Source organism: Trichogramma pretiosum, unplaced genomic scaffold (genome assembly GCF_000599845.2).
Source record: "Trichogramma pretiosum strain Unisexual culture from Peru unplaced genomic scaffold, Tpre_2.0 scaffold62, whole genome shotgun sequence".
In the NCBI taxonomy this organism is placed as follows: Eukaryota; Metazoa; Arthropoda; class Insecta; order Hymenoptera; family Trichogrammatidae; genus Trichogramma; species Trichogramma pretiosum.
In genome coordinates, this window is record NW_019641674.1 from 879,292 (window position 1) to 894,867 (window position 15,576).

At 37.2% G+C, this 15,576-nt stretch overlaps 1 protein-coding gene across 2 annotated transcripts in view; it reads left to right on the top strand.

Moving 5' to 3' along the window:
• LOC106649689 (neurofilament heavy polypeptide-like) overlaps nt 1–15,576 on the top strand; it is a 41,568-nt gene that overhangs the window by 21,470 nt on the left and 4,522 nt on the right. The window contains exons 5-6 of one of the 2 annotated variants that reach the window (XM_014367255.2): nt 2,751–2,810; nt 12,469–13,650. In XM_014367255.2, coding sequence (XP_014222741.1) covers nt 2,751–2,810; nt 12,469–13,650 — 1,242 coding nt within the window. The remainder of the gene's footprint in view (nt 1–2,750; nt 2,811–12,468; nt 13,651–15,576) is intronic. The other variant, XM_014367263.2, reaches the window with a different exon arrangement.

Below are 15,576 nucleotides of genomic sequence, written 5' to 3' on the forward strand. Positions count from 1 at the left end.
TATCCTTGATGCGAGTTGCTTATACATTTGTCGCTCTTAACCGCGTGTCTGAACTAATAACTTATCGCTCTTAGCTTATCACGTGCTCAATCGTATAGGTACATACGTGCGCGACCCGAGCTATAACAGGGATGAAGAAAAATGATATTTGAAAAAGTTATCACACACTCGTTTTTGCACTCGTGTAGATAAATTGAGAAGATTGGCTTTTCACGCGGCAAGTGCGGCATGCATTAAATGCCCAACTGAGGATGTTAGCAAACCTGCACTCGGCGTGAATCTTGTGAATCGTTTTATTCCAACGATCTGGGACCTAGCTTTCACGATAAGGCTGAACTTGTAACTTTTTTGCACGTGACTTACAAAATTAAAATTTTTTAATTGTGCATCAAAATAAAACAGCTTAGCAAAACGCTTGGCAAGACAACAAAAAATCGTCGAGAACTTGATTTTACCTCTATTTTGCGCGCTGATAATTTGTACATAAGGCAGGGAAAAGGTAGGGGAATTTCAAAAAAAAAATTTTTTTTTTGAACTTACAGTAAATTGAATTGATCCATAAATCATATATTTATAATTAATAGTTATTTGTGGAATATTCAGTTAAATTTTCAGTCTAAAATAACGAAAAATAAACTAGCTACAGGAAATTTTCACACGCAATGAAAAAAAATCCAGTGGACACTGTGACTCAAAATTTACTCGACCGATCCACTTCATACCTAACACATTATTTGAGTAAATAATATATGAGGTAATGACTTCAAGATAATTGAACTTTTTGCATTGTTAAACGCTTTTTACCAACATATAAGATGACTTTTTAAATGACAAAAACTAAAAATCATTTTTAACGAAAAATCTCGATACCATTACCTCATATTTTATGTAGTTAAATAGTGTGAAAAAATTGAAGATGATCGGTTGAGTAAATGTTCAGCTACAATGTCCCCCGCAAATAATTTTTTTTCAAACTATAGTTAGCTTATTTTTTGTTATTTTGAGCTGAAAATTCAACTGAATGTTCTTCAAATAACTGTTTATAATATATTATTTATAGATAAATCCATTTTACTATATGCTAAAAAAAAGGTATTAAAATGATGCTTGAGAACAATCTAACACACCCCCCTTCATTAATTTTCCTAACTTGTTAATTTGTTGAAATCGACCAAGATTTTTTAAATTTATTTTCATATGTTTGGTACCTTCATTGAAAGAACACGACGTTTGTTATTCACCATGTAGTGCGTACTAGATAATAAGCTAGCAAACTCGGGCTTCAGATTGTAACGAGATTTCCTGCTGCGTACGCGCCTCGACTATAAGGTGTCGAAGTAATTTTCCTCGACCCAACGTGGCTGCGGCTACGGCAGCGCCGTCACTGTACATCAGATGGCGCATACGCGATGGCTTTTCGATAGTGTCAAGACTTATACCGGTTATTTCTTCTTCCAATCCTACAAGCACATTATTTTATGGAATTAAAAAATTGATGATGTTTCTCACTAAGCTGTTTCATGATAAAAAAGTGTTTTTTAATCATGAACTCGATGTTTCTGTTAAGAATTTAATAAGTTGATGTAAAAATTATTTCTGATCTATTTTATAATTAATTTTTAATAATGATATTTAAAAACTCAATTGGTGAAACACTAATGAATATTAATATTTCCATTATACTTTTATGAAAATTTCAACAATTTAAAAATCTCTCAATAACACTAGATATTTAATTAACTCCATCATAAAAAATTTTTTGAGATACCACAAAGTCGCGATTGATAATCTGCAGAAGCGTAGCAAACGTTTTTTAACAATTTTCGCTTACTGACTACTTGATTACATCTAAATAAGAAAATGATTGTAACTTAATGTACTTAAACAGAGTAGAAACAATGCTATGGTTTTTAAATTTTTTTGAAATGGAAAGTTAGGAAACATTATATTCTCGTTTGAAAGGAGATGGAAAAGTTGAGAATTTAGCAAGACAGGTTCGTACTGAAAAAACGTTACACGCACATAAAAAGCTTCATCCGCAGTAACTGTTTTTCCTAGAATCTCTAGAAAAGTCTTATATATTAGCTCAAATGCAACATCAGAGCGTCTGAAAAATATCGCATTATGATATATGATATATATCGTATATGATATATATATGATATATGTATTAGAGCAAAAATGAGCAAAAACAAGTGAGTCGGACAAGTGAGAAAAAACAAATCAATCTCACCGCGATTTCGACTCAATATGCCTCTTATGGAGAACTTTGTATGTTCTGAGAGGAAAGAAGAAGTTATTAGCTTTACATAACTTTGAATTAAATGTTGAATGTTGGATGTTGAAACAAAACTTTATCATTTACGGCTACGTTGCCAACCTAAATTCAGCGAGCGAAAACTTTTTTGCCACTTCGTTTGAATAATCTACCTTTTTGCTTCTGCGCTTGAGTTAGATACCTTTTTGCTGCTGCGCTCGAGTTCGATACCTTTTTGTCTCTGCGCGCGAGATTATAGATAATTATCAGTAAAAGTTTCAGAAAGATGGATTTGTCATTTAATTTTTAGGCTGGCTTTCAAATCTCCTGAAAGATGAATTTCTTATTTCACAGATGTCCAGTGACACATGAGTAAATTTTATATCGAGCCCTGTGATATATGTGACGCAATAAAGTCACATCAAATTCAAATTTGTCCATCCTAATCGTAATATTTCTAACCTATACTTAAAAACTTTATTTTTTGTTTTAGGTAAGTGAAGCACGATCTCTGAGAGGAATTGGTCAGCGACTTCGCGAGCGGTTTTTTAAGGTTTGACACGTCCAATTTTTTTTATCCACCAATTTTCTTCTTCGCAACGTCTTTCTGCGTTCATACTTCTATCATGATTCTAACATGATTATTAAATAAAGAAACAATATTTTGATGAATGAAAGACCAAGTGTTACCAGGGACACTTGCGTCCGATGGTTGCAATATAAATAGTATAAAAAACGTATTGAAAATTTCTATTTCAATTGCATGGGCCATAAAGATAGGAAAAAGAGGAAAGTTAATAATGATTGGGTGATTAAAATAAATGGCTAAGTATAAATGCAACGGACGACTTTACGATAATGAAAAACAATAATCATTTTTGTTAACACTGTGTTGTATTGGGGCTAAAATTAATTTCGAAATATTTGCTCTGATCATGCCAAAATCATAAATAACATATCTGTTTCCTTGATAAATAACATAACAAACTATTATAGTTTTGAAGAACTTGCTCATTCGTATTTATGAAAATATACGATTTTTATGTATCAAATAAGATGATCTCCAAGAGTGGTAATATTGCCAATTTTATGTGACTTTTTTGTCGTTTTTCTCCATTTTACTGAGACTTGCTACTTTTTTAACGAGAGAATAAAATGACATGCCTTTAGAAGAACAGTTCTTGCCGCGGGTGCATTTTATTATTCAATTTTATAAGCCCTTAAACTTGTTTGTTACATAGTAATCGTTGAATTGTATAACAAACGGCATTTTTTAAAGTGAAATTCCTTTATATGTTTTTAATACAGTTGTCCACATTTGTTTCACGTTCATAACTTCTTATGTACGGCCAATTCTCTGTGAAGTCGAATGGCCAAAATAATTTTTTTTCTGCAAATTTGAAAAACTTGTTGTATTTGATGTCAGATTTGTCCCTAAAAAATTTTAGAAAAATTTGGGCTTCCTATGACACTTTTTCAGAGGCCCAAAGTTGGCCATTTTAGGGTTTTTTCGAAATTCATGAAAAATCACAAATTCATATAATTCTTAGATTAAAGTAGAATGATTCAAAAGTAAAAGTGCCCACGAGCTTTTTTGTTGTAAATTGTCCAAATTTTCAGAAAAAAGTATGCCAAAGTGATTTGAGCTATCTAGGAAAGTGGAAAGGGCAAAAAACTTGAAACTATAGGTCATTACGGCATGAAATAAGTAAAGCCTGCTTAAATTTAGCGAATAGCGTGTATCAGTTAATCAGTTTAAGCTGAGATCTTATGCAAAGTACTTATTTCATATACCTTTGTACAAACCGCTGTAGTGTTACATAAATTTTAAGCCACTTTGAACCCCGTTTCATAAGAGATACATGTGTTCAATTAAAAAAAATGTATCTTGTCTACAAAGTATAGTTGTAACACACAGAGATCTCATTTGCCGGCATTCAGCGAAGCATAGCACAATTACATAGTGTCAGTTATGCATCCTCTTGGTTGATGCTGCCCCCAGCCGGAAATCCAATGAACCTATATTTTGAATATTTTTTAATATCGTTGGGAAACTTGTCACGATCATTTCTGCGTATCTTATCCAATCGTAATAAGAAGCCAAAAGACTTTTTTAATTACTTCAGTTTTGGCTCAGATGAACTTTTGTTATAAATTTTACGCTCTTAGACTGCGTTATTGTATTGCAAACTGTAAATAAATTGCGAAGGATAATTAATCGATATGAGTATACAGCGAATTAGTTCTGGACGACTCTCTGTGCAAAGATATACGAAAACACTTTCACTCATAATTCTCAGAAAGTAATCACCCACTTTCAAATGATTAATGATAATTAATTGGATACAATTGTTTGTCCAATAAAGAGAGATCAACCGTCCACTCCAATTACCAAACTACTCAGTCCGTTCTTATTATTTGGGTAATTTATTGTACGTAGCCCATAGAGTCTACTAAAAAAGTCTATTTACTAAGTTATGCCAAGTGAGAAAGAGGAGAGTAAAAAGAAAAACGAGAGAGAAAAGACCAATGCAACTATTTTTCAATCGAAACGCGCTCAAAAACCAAGCTATTGGTGGATTTCATTCGACACCCGGTAGCAGTGGTAGCCATAACTCGTGACGATCACATGCGCTACAGATTTTTTATCATTTGCAAAATAGTAAAACGATGAGTAAAAAACATTGTCAACGACGCAGTAAGATATATAATACTCGATACTCTGTCCACGTGCGCGACTAGCAAATACGCACGCGTATCCATTATAAGGCACGCACGCCAGAGTGTATTATATCACTTGGGATTTTTCGATACGCACATATAGTATGTATATGCCAAGAGGTTGTGCTACGAGTCCCGAGTGCTGGTGGCGTCAGCCAGCCGTCTTCGTTGCCGTCAATTCCAAACGACGCGTACAATATATATTGTGTAAGGTATAGAGTGTCGGGTTTTGCTCGCGCGATCCTAACTTATTTTAAAAGACAGACGAGAATAGACATGTTTATATAGATGAAGCAAGAGAGTGAGAGACCATGTAGCGGCGTGGTTTGCGGCTGTACAACGATTTTTCACGCCAGGGAGTCGACGACGACACCGTCGCTTCTTTTTCCTTTCTTGTCGTGTTTTTTATCTCGATCTACGAGGGCACATATTTTTTTTTCTTCGGACTATTGCTGCATTACTCAGCGTTTCGATGCTTACACTTGCGAACCACGATTGAAAGTTGCTATTATTTTAAAATATATTCCGGCTTATTAAGTTTACACTCGAGATCTAATTCATGCATGCAATGTCTCTGTTTGTATTTGGTTAAATATACCTTCTGATTTTATACCGAAGACGTAGCTCAAAATTGTAATTTTGGGCACAGTGCCAATGATCCATGCCATTGAATTGTCTTTGCGAAATTGAAAGTAAAAAACAAAACGTTACACATTTGCTTTTTCTGGCATTTAAGATAAAACACTCGAGTGTGAATATTAAGTGCGCATCTGGATTCTCATTAACATCGATAATCATTTACTTGAGTGCAAATCTGATGCAACGAGATTAAAAATCATGAAATACCATGCAACTTATCCTAAGCACCTACGGGAAATGCGTCGTTGCAATAATTACGTAAAAGTCGCGAAGAGTACATACGCGTAGTAGGGACAAGAATATGAAACAAACGTCACGGCGTCATTTAATTTATATGCGTCTGCCAATGGACACGTGCAACGGAATGTTGGAAACTACCTAGCCGGAAGCTTGGTATCGACTGCTCGATTGATACGCTGCGTGACTGAGAGTGAAAAATCCATGTATTTTTGCAACAACTGCCAACGCGATCCGGCTTGGAGTAATCGAGCCATAAATTCAACCCTAGGATCCTATCAATACGCGATCCGCACGCAACGGCAGCAGTGCCTACTTCCTGCTCTCGCCTACCTTGCAGCGCGTAGCTCTATTGCGCCGTGCCTACGCGCTTTCTGCTTTATCCGCAAGGTGCATGCGCACGCGTATATTATGTACGGAGCTTTGATTGTTACTTCGATCCACCACGTTATTTCTCGCGCGAATCTTGAGGCTCCCTCCACAGCCGTTGCGGCGAATTTTCGTCATCGCTTTGGCCGCGCTCTACACGATCGCGGGTAGGACAACGTCAAGCGTCTATAGACTCTAGGGTGTGGGCTGCTGCCTGCCCCGCTGCTGCTGCTGCTGCTGCTGCTGCTCACGCACTGATCGCCGCCGAGACTATATAAAGATACCGGTAAGCCTGCCCGACTTGGAGTAGTCAACGGCAGCTTCGCAGGCCAAAAAGTTGGCGTTTTACTGCTTTGGATTTGCTTAGTAGTTATCGAATCAGTGCTTCGAGTTGCACGCTTGCATCGACTTTAGCTGCATCTTTCAATAAACGATTTGTTTACTTTATAATTGTAACGTGCATCACTTAGCCGAATTTTATAGCCAGTGAACTGTCCGAGTCTTAAAATTTCATCGTGGTTGCTAAGAATCATTCAATACTATTTCATTCAGTTTTATCAATTAATGCTTTAACATTCGATTTAGTTGTGAAATATATTGTTGAAAACTCATTTAATATGATCGAGGAATTTCCTTCGAGTTGTTAGTTGTGTCTTTAAAAATAGATATTACTTAAATGTATTTCTAAATGCATGACTTTACGCTTCGTTTCTAAACCAAAAATAGAAACTCGTGATCGCGTAAATTTCTCGAAAACTGCAACACTCAATTTGTATATATATATATATTTACATATAGTGTACATTGTATATTGCGTACATTTTTTTAAGGCATGCATTGTTGGCATGTTTTCACTTGAAAATATCCACATGTTATGCATGAATACTCCATGAATTCATTGAATTAACACTTTTTCATGTAATGTTCTTGAAGCGAAATGAACTGAATGAAAAGTTCTGTGCGATTATATGTTGAATCTTATATGCTACTGTGTGTCGATCGTAATTTAGCTCATTTGTTTAATAATTTCAGTAGTTGTTACGAATAGAGGCCTCTGGCCTTTTTGTCTCGGTACTAGAGCTTTTAAAGCTCTCGACTCGTTTCGACAGTTCACTCGCAATAAATATAGAGCAGTGTGCGGCGCATGCCGGCCCTGGTTAAAGCTATATAAATCTCGAATCGACCGCGTCTAGATCTCGCTGCAAGCGGCGTAGCAGCGGCAGTGCACAAGCCGAAGCAAGCAGGAAATCATCGGCAACAACGACATGGAGTCCGTGCTCAAGGTAGGCCGGACGATGGGTGGAGGCGTTTGCTGGACCGCTGGTCTTTTGGCTCGCGGTGCCAGGCGCATCTTAGCCGTCTTACCGCTACTAGGTTATCGTAACGAGGAAGATCTTACCCAGGCCACGACGGTACAGTGTTTGCGTGTGATAAATGTCGCTCTGCGTGTGTTGCTGCTGTGTACTTGGCTACATATCTATAATACCCACGTTTGTCGAGCTAGCATGCTCTTTTTCACTTGTTTTGACATGGTTTTTATTTCCCTCGACGGCATAAGATGCAAAAAGTGAGCGCAATATTCTTCAAAATTCTGCCATAATTACCTGACAACTTCTAAAATCCAAAAATTCATTGATCCTTACGTCTTTCAGAATAGAGGATTCAACAAATGCTGTGTTTAATTGAATTTTGCCCTTCATTAAACTTTAATGTTGCAATTAGTAGGCGTCAAGGCACAAAAAGCTTTCAAGCTCGCTCGCTCGCGCCACTAGCCTGTATACACGCATATTCTACATCCTTATAAAGGGCCATTCCATTACACTGATATGACGATGTTGATGATGTAGCCTATTAAACGCGTGGATCATCTTTCCCATGCTACAATGGAGAAAAATTAGAAAAAAAAACAATTAGAGAGAGCTTAATCGCGTTCTAACGCTTCAATTTTTAATCGAAAAAGTTTGCTCTCTTTGATCGTTTACTGGTCAAAATATTCCAAATTTTTACCGTGAAAATAATGATAATCTTTTCTTTACCAATAAAGATTATTCCATGGTGTTGACTCCGAGTATTGCAATCAAAATGGGCTTTTTGCACTTCAAAACCCCTGTGATTTTAAACCATGATTTCCGTAAAATCTAACCCAAATAACATTTTTACATTTCTTTTTCAAATAATACCTCAAATCATTTTCTTGAGTGAAATTAAATTTTCTTTACTGTGAATATACAAATACTAATTTTGTGGTATGTGCATGCTATTTTGCGTTGTCTCGGTTAATAACCTCATGTTGCATTCTTTGCAGTTGATAACACAGTTGGTTTAATACGGTTATCCGTCTAGGGCGCACAATGCATTCAACTTGACAAGAGTAAATCTCAACCGTGTCGTGCTAAAGCAGCATAAAAATAGTCGGGACGCATTGTTGTTGGGTAAAATGAACTAGAACAGTAACTACGAAGTACCGCGTCGAGTGAACGCACGAATCTGTTCCGAATTCCGATAGGTAGTTCTGCAATAAGCAAGACCAAAGACTGAAAATTATCCCTTGCCAGCTGGTAATGGAAAAGTTATATTTTTGAGCACAAAAGTTAAGTTTTCAAGATGAAAGTTGAAATGGATTATTTAGCCAATTAGAACATTGTGACTGGCACTTACTATTTTCTCTAACTTTTTGTCTTAACATACTTTGCACTCCAGGCCCGGTCGAAAATTTCATGCAAATTACAGCAGAAATCGCACGTAGGTCTCAGTTTTTTTTCGACTTCGACTTCAAGTTTTCTGTCCCATTCGTGCATATTGTAGAATAAAAATTGAAGAGTAATGTTGTTTAAATTGTATACAGACCATTTCCCTAATTCAAAGCTCAAATGAAAATAATGAATTATTTATTGATTTAATTGATTGAATGATATAAAGTCTTCGGACTGATGCGCGAAAATGTTTTTACTACTTTGTCGAATGTGCTGGGAAGATGACCAGATTTTACCATTTAGAGGAAGCACAAGTCGTAACAAGGTACATAGTAGGAAGGTTCATGAATTAGAGAGATTCGACTGTTCATATTCAGATTCATGATTCGTGATGATATTTAGACAATGGATATTGATGCACACCGGTGAAAACAATTTTTCCAGTATAACAAAAGTCGTTATGCAAGAAAAGTTGTTATGGAATAAGAATAGAATAAACTTGTCGCATGAAGAAAACTGCCTATTCTAATCCCACGTTAACGATTTTTTCTTTATTCTAACGATTATAACTTTCGACGTAACCATTGGGAAGTAATGCTTCTTGACTTTCCACATTACCAATAGGATAATCCTGTAGCGTTTAATTGCCATACCTGTCAATGTTTTTTTAGTCTTTGAAATCAAGTTAATGTAACTTTTTGGTACAATTGAAAACTTTCCCAATAAAGTCGAGCTCATTTTCTGCATGAATCAAAAAAAGCAAACATCCTGACTTTAATTCGGTTGCACTAGGCGATTGAATCTATTTAATGTCATATACGGGGTTCAGTGGCATCGAGTGAAATGTCTAGTTTATACGTTGCCGCAGCTTATCTATCTTTGCGGTATTTTCTCGCAGTTTCTCAGTCACTCTAGTCTAATTTGTTTCTAATATCTGGTACTGATTCGTGCTTGGCTTAGAATACGTGAAATTTTCACTGTACTTATGAGTGACTCTTAAAATCGAAGGGCTTCACTAGAGAATATTTCATGATTATACAGACATTTTGATTTATTGTTTTTCATTATATGAAATTTTTTGGCCATAAACTTTTTCGATGTTCATTTCGTGAGCAGTTGAGATCGTAAGAGAATATTTGCTTTGCGATTCTGGCATTTTTGCTGAGCGACAATCACGCTGACAATTACTAACTTTGCTATGTTAAATTCGGAATTACGGAGATTCCGAAATCAAGCTAAAATCTCAGAAAATGCGTAGAAAAATGTACATGTTGGCTTGGCTTCGAAATCTTCTTGAGGAATGAATTATTGTAACTATATGACATTACTTATGTAGAATCGTCTTCAGTTATATGGTTCTATCATCGTTTTTGGAAATTGAAAATTTCAGCGACTGAAACTAAATAGCTTGACTTTAAAAAATTAGTTCTTTAAAAAAACGAAAGTATAGCTAAGGGTATTGAATATATCTTTTGTTCTCTTTGGCAGTCAAACTATTAATTGTTCACTGAGTATTTTTTTAGTGTCAAACGCGTATACAAAACGATCGATAAGTTGCCGCGTCTACCAAGTGAGAAAAAAAAATACGTGCTTTCGTAGGTCGTATATATTATTTGTTGTATAGCATATGGCGTGGCTTAAGGAAAAGAGCTTTAGTGTAGTGTGTATAATTAACCAAATTTAAAAACGCGACTGGGCTGAATATGTGTGTACGCTCTTTGTTCGAATTCAAAATTATCTTTCAGATTGTAGTACAGATGTCGAAGTAGTATATAACGCTGAGAAAGTATAATTATTTCATATTCAAAAGTGGTCAATCACTGGGCAAGTACCTAATAATTAATTTAAAAGGTGTTTTTCATCAAGTCATTAGCTGAAATAATTTTATGGGGTTTTAGCGACTTTTTTTGTTTGAAGAATCATCTGATACGCTTAATTCTGTCAATATTCGGTCGATTTTCATACAGGTACTCCCCTTTGATCCCCTTGATTTTCCCAAGTACGAGTTACTGAAGAGACCCACTTTCTGTCTATATTTTTCTTTTTTACACAGTCAAATTATAAAACCCTAAAATTCCAATACTGACGAGCATATTTTCTCATTCTTCACCCTTGATTTTCATCTAATATTGCTTTCCGCTTTATCGAGTGCGTGTAAGTCTACGTACGAATACTCGTGCAATGACAACTACTTGTGTTATGCAAATACTAACCCTATTAAAGATATCCATATCCCAAACCGGGATTTACATTTTGAAACAATTTTTTTGAAACTTTTACTGAATATTTTTCTAAAAAGCTCTATGAAAACTTTTACTTTTGAAAACATGTGTGAAGATTTGAATTTCGAGTTAGAGTACGGATCTACTTAAGTCTTATACATACTTCTAAGCTATTATATTTTTAAGTGCTCAAAAACGTATTAAAATGATGTGATTAATTTATATATTCTATGGATTTAAGGAAGAATAATTGGAAGTCGAATATTTTTTAGATCTGCGTTTAACGGTTAAAATGTGCTTGTCGCAATTCAAATTTTGCTTATACGCAAGCTGGTAATTATGGCTGTAGTGATTGAATATTCGATAGTTTTATTATGTGCGTAGATATAGGTGTTTCGAGTCGTGCAAGCACGTAATGATAATCCTTGAATTTATTTGGCTCGGTATTGTCAGGACGTACACGAGGGGGATCGTTGCGCCGCGCTGTTTAACGTGCCCGCCCTTAGGGGAGAAAGATGGCGCCATGGAAATGATGTGCATACACCCCCCCCCCCCCCCCCCNCCCCCCCCCCCCCGCACAATAATGCCAGTATTATGTACAATTCTTTCTTATTTTGACCCTCAATCTGCAGCGTACAGTTTAACTAGAGTTGAATGTTTTTAAGCTGCTACACGATCCAGAATTATAACCGGCGCTGTACTTGACGATTTTTATGTTCGTTCCACTAAAAATACTAACGGAAGAGACAAAAACTGATTGTTTTTAAGCCGTTGTATGTGCGTTTATTTAGGATTTCTCTCCGATGTATAGTACATATTGTACATATTGACTCATTATCGAGGTTTCAAGAAAAGGAAGTGGAAATCTTAGATTGTCTCGTCGGTATTGCCGCGCTATCGAATGACAGCAAAATGATATTACGCGCAGTTGGACTCGCGCGCACGCACGCACACACACATAGAAACGCGCGATACGCTTATTTACAGTAGTGCTAGAGTATCATGCGCCTCTCGCATACCTCTATACCACTCGCTCGGTCCTGCCTGTCTATCAATGCAGTTTGCGTGTACATGATTGTCTTGAATGCGCGAATTCAATACCTGCGATATCTTCAAGCACATTTGACAAGCTGCATTCCTCTGCGTCTTTGAAATACTATCCTCATACCAATGATAAAGCCTGAACTTGAACTACGTTTCGCGCTCGGACAATCAAATGTCTAAATTGATTATGCTAACAATTGTTATTGTTTTCATTCTTGCCCCTCTCTTTATTTTTTATTTTATATCCACTCATCTTTATACTAATGTGAAATTTTTTGGCTTTTAGGGTGGCGAAGAAGCCGAGGCAGCAGCGGCGGCCGCGACTCCCAGCAGCCCCGAGGAGCCGTCGGTAGTGAACAGCCCGACAGAGGAGAACAAACCAGAAGCCGAAGTAACTCCGGCTGTCGAGGAGAAAAAAGAGGAAGCCAAACTGGTCGAAACTGCAGCCCCTGCCTCAGCTGCTGAAGCCCCTGCCGAGGAAGCAGTTGCTCAAAAGGAGGAGGTCGTCAAGCCCGTAGAGGCTGCCGTGCCAGTCGTTGCTGAACAGAAAGTCGAGGTCAGTGCTGAGTCGGGGGCCGTCGTCGCTGACGAGAGGAAAACCACTGAGGAAACGACTAGCGAGTCACAAGTAGTCCCTCCTTCCCCGATCAAAGCTCAAACTGACTCTACTACTACTACTACTTCTTCTGATACCACTACCTCCTCCGCGAAGACGCTGATAAGTTCGGAAGCCGTTTCCGCCGTAGTCGTTGAAGCACAGCCAGCGCCCGTCAGTCCCCCGTCGACGCCCATCGACACCCTTGCTATGCATCAAACCCCAACCGCTACCGAGTTGGCCGAAGCTCTTGAAGAGCCCGCCGCCGTAGCTGCCGCGGCCGCGCTCGACGGTTCCGCGCCCGCGTCGATCGCTAAATCCGAGGCTGCCGTCGACGACGCTGTTACCGTTGCCGTTGTCGAGTCGGTCAAAGTAGAGACCAACGTCGAGCCCGAGGCATGCCCACGAACGGACGCATTACCATCGCCGCCACCACCGAGCGCCGACGAGATCGAGCCCGTGACCGAACCGCTCGTCGAAGACGACGACGACGACAGCACGCCACCGCCGCTGCCCGAGTCACCGGCTCCCGCCGAATTGCCCAGCTCTAAAGTAGCCAGCTTTGCAGCTAGCACCATGTTGCACGACGAAGAAGACGACGAGGAACTGCCACCCCCGCCACCCATGGTCGAGGAAGCTGAGCTGATTGACCAAGCTCCCCTCGTCGAGGAAGCTGCCGAGACACCCGCTGTCGAGGCCGTTGTTGCAACTCCAGTCCCAGTAGTCCCCGCGGAAGATGTACCCGTACAGAATGGCTTCCACGGCGAGGAGTCGCAAAAAACCACCGCTACCGTCCAAGACGAGGATGAGGAGGAAGAGGCCCCGTCGACCCCCATCACGAGTGACGAGGCCAAATCAGCCGTGCAGCAGCAGGTGACTAACAACACAACACAAAGCAACAAAAAAAATAAAAAAAATAAAAATAAAAAACGTAACAACACATCTCGGCGTCCCACCAACACGTCCCATAGTAAGGGCTCGAGGGGCGCTGCGTAAATTCGTTTGCGTTAAACTAAAAGCAATTAAAAATCGGCAACGCACTCAAACGCGCGAGGCATTCTTTCTCGTGTCTTATTTTTGCAGCATTTAGCCCGCTTTATAAGCTATAATATGAGCTTACGTACATATTATTGTAAATCTATTGAGGGTGCGAGTGATTGTGTGTGAGCCCATATCATGAAATATTATTCATCGACTTTTCTTTTCTTCCTTCATAGTATGATTATTAAAAATCTATACTTTGATTACTTTTTTTCATCGTATCGTCGCAATATCTCATTAATACCTCTATTTATCTATATAATATACATAACACATGGAAAACTAAAAAATTTTGATGTTCAACTGTGCGATATCATTATGCGATATAATTGTATGATTTTTATTTTTCGGGAATCGTCATCGCATTTCTCTATGATTATTTATTATAACGATTATTACATGAGTCTTATGTATTATTTACTCTCTATGTATGTTAAAAAATAACGATACAATAATTGTGCCTTTATGATTTTATAGCCTCGTGAATAGCATTATCACAGCATAATAATGGTTATCGATTGCAAAAAAATGCTGTATAAATTCTCGTGTTCACAATAATTAATACTCCAACGTTTATTATTTATTTAATTTTTGCGACTATTAAAGATGCTTTACACTTATTATTATAAATAATATATTCACGAATGATATTGTACACCTCACGCGCGCGTTCTTGTATTAATATAAAAATATATATGTACATTTATATATACATATATATATCTCATATTTACATATATATATATGTCGTTGGATTTGTTTCGCAGCTACGTCATTATCAATCGTTGTGTAACAATTTTCGAATGCGGTGCGATAATATATTTATATCCATTAATGCATACGTACATGTATATATAATTTATAATTATATATAAATATATAATTTTAAAGTGGAAAGTTCACTACAATATTGCGCTATTATTTATTGTGAACTGTAATATTGTACGACTGTAAAAGTACCTGTAGGTCTTTTAAGACTAATGAAGAGTGCATTAGGTTAGCTACATTTGTATTATCAATTGTTCCAATTTCTCACATAATTACCTTAACGGTTTCTACCAATTCTGAAGTACTTCTGTTACAATTCTTCAATTAACATAAAAAACCTTTTTTTATGTTTTTCCACTTTTTTGAATTTCATTTCTGCATACCAAATATTCTCAAAAATTTGAGAAACTGAGGTCTATTCCTCCATAAGTTGATAACTAATTTCAATGTTTAGTGAACAATAATTTAACTAATGTATTTATTAATGCAAATTATTCAGTTTTGAGACTGTTGTGAGTAGACCTCACGTCTAATACTCTAGGAGATTTTAAAGAGAAAAATCATTATGTCTCAATAAGTAATCCATGTCTGATGCGAATATGCATTCCGGAGCTTCAAAATCTTAATGTATATGTGTATATGAACGAATGTGAAAATGACGAATGTCTGTTGAAGATAATATAGCGAATCTGGTGTACATCGATGGGCAAAAACGTTGGACTCGAAAATCGGTTGTGTGATATTATCTGATTATCCCACAATTTTTGTCTTTGTCCGTTGGATCATTAATAAGAACGTACATAATATATCATAAATTAACAATAACTTCGTAATACACATGCTTTTGACGTGCTCAGGAAACTCGATTTATCATCCTCTTTCAATTCCTATTCTTTGATTCCTAACGCCACCAATACATTTACCTGTGTTGTTTTACCTCTTGGTTTTCTCATCATTATTAACACTATGGAAATCTATATGCAATTATGT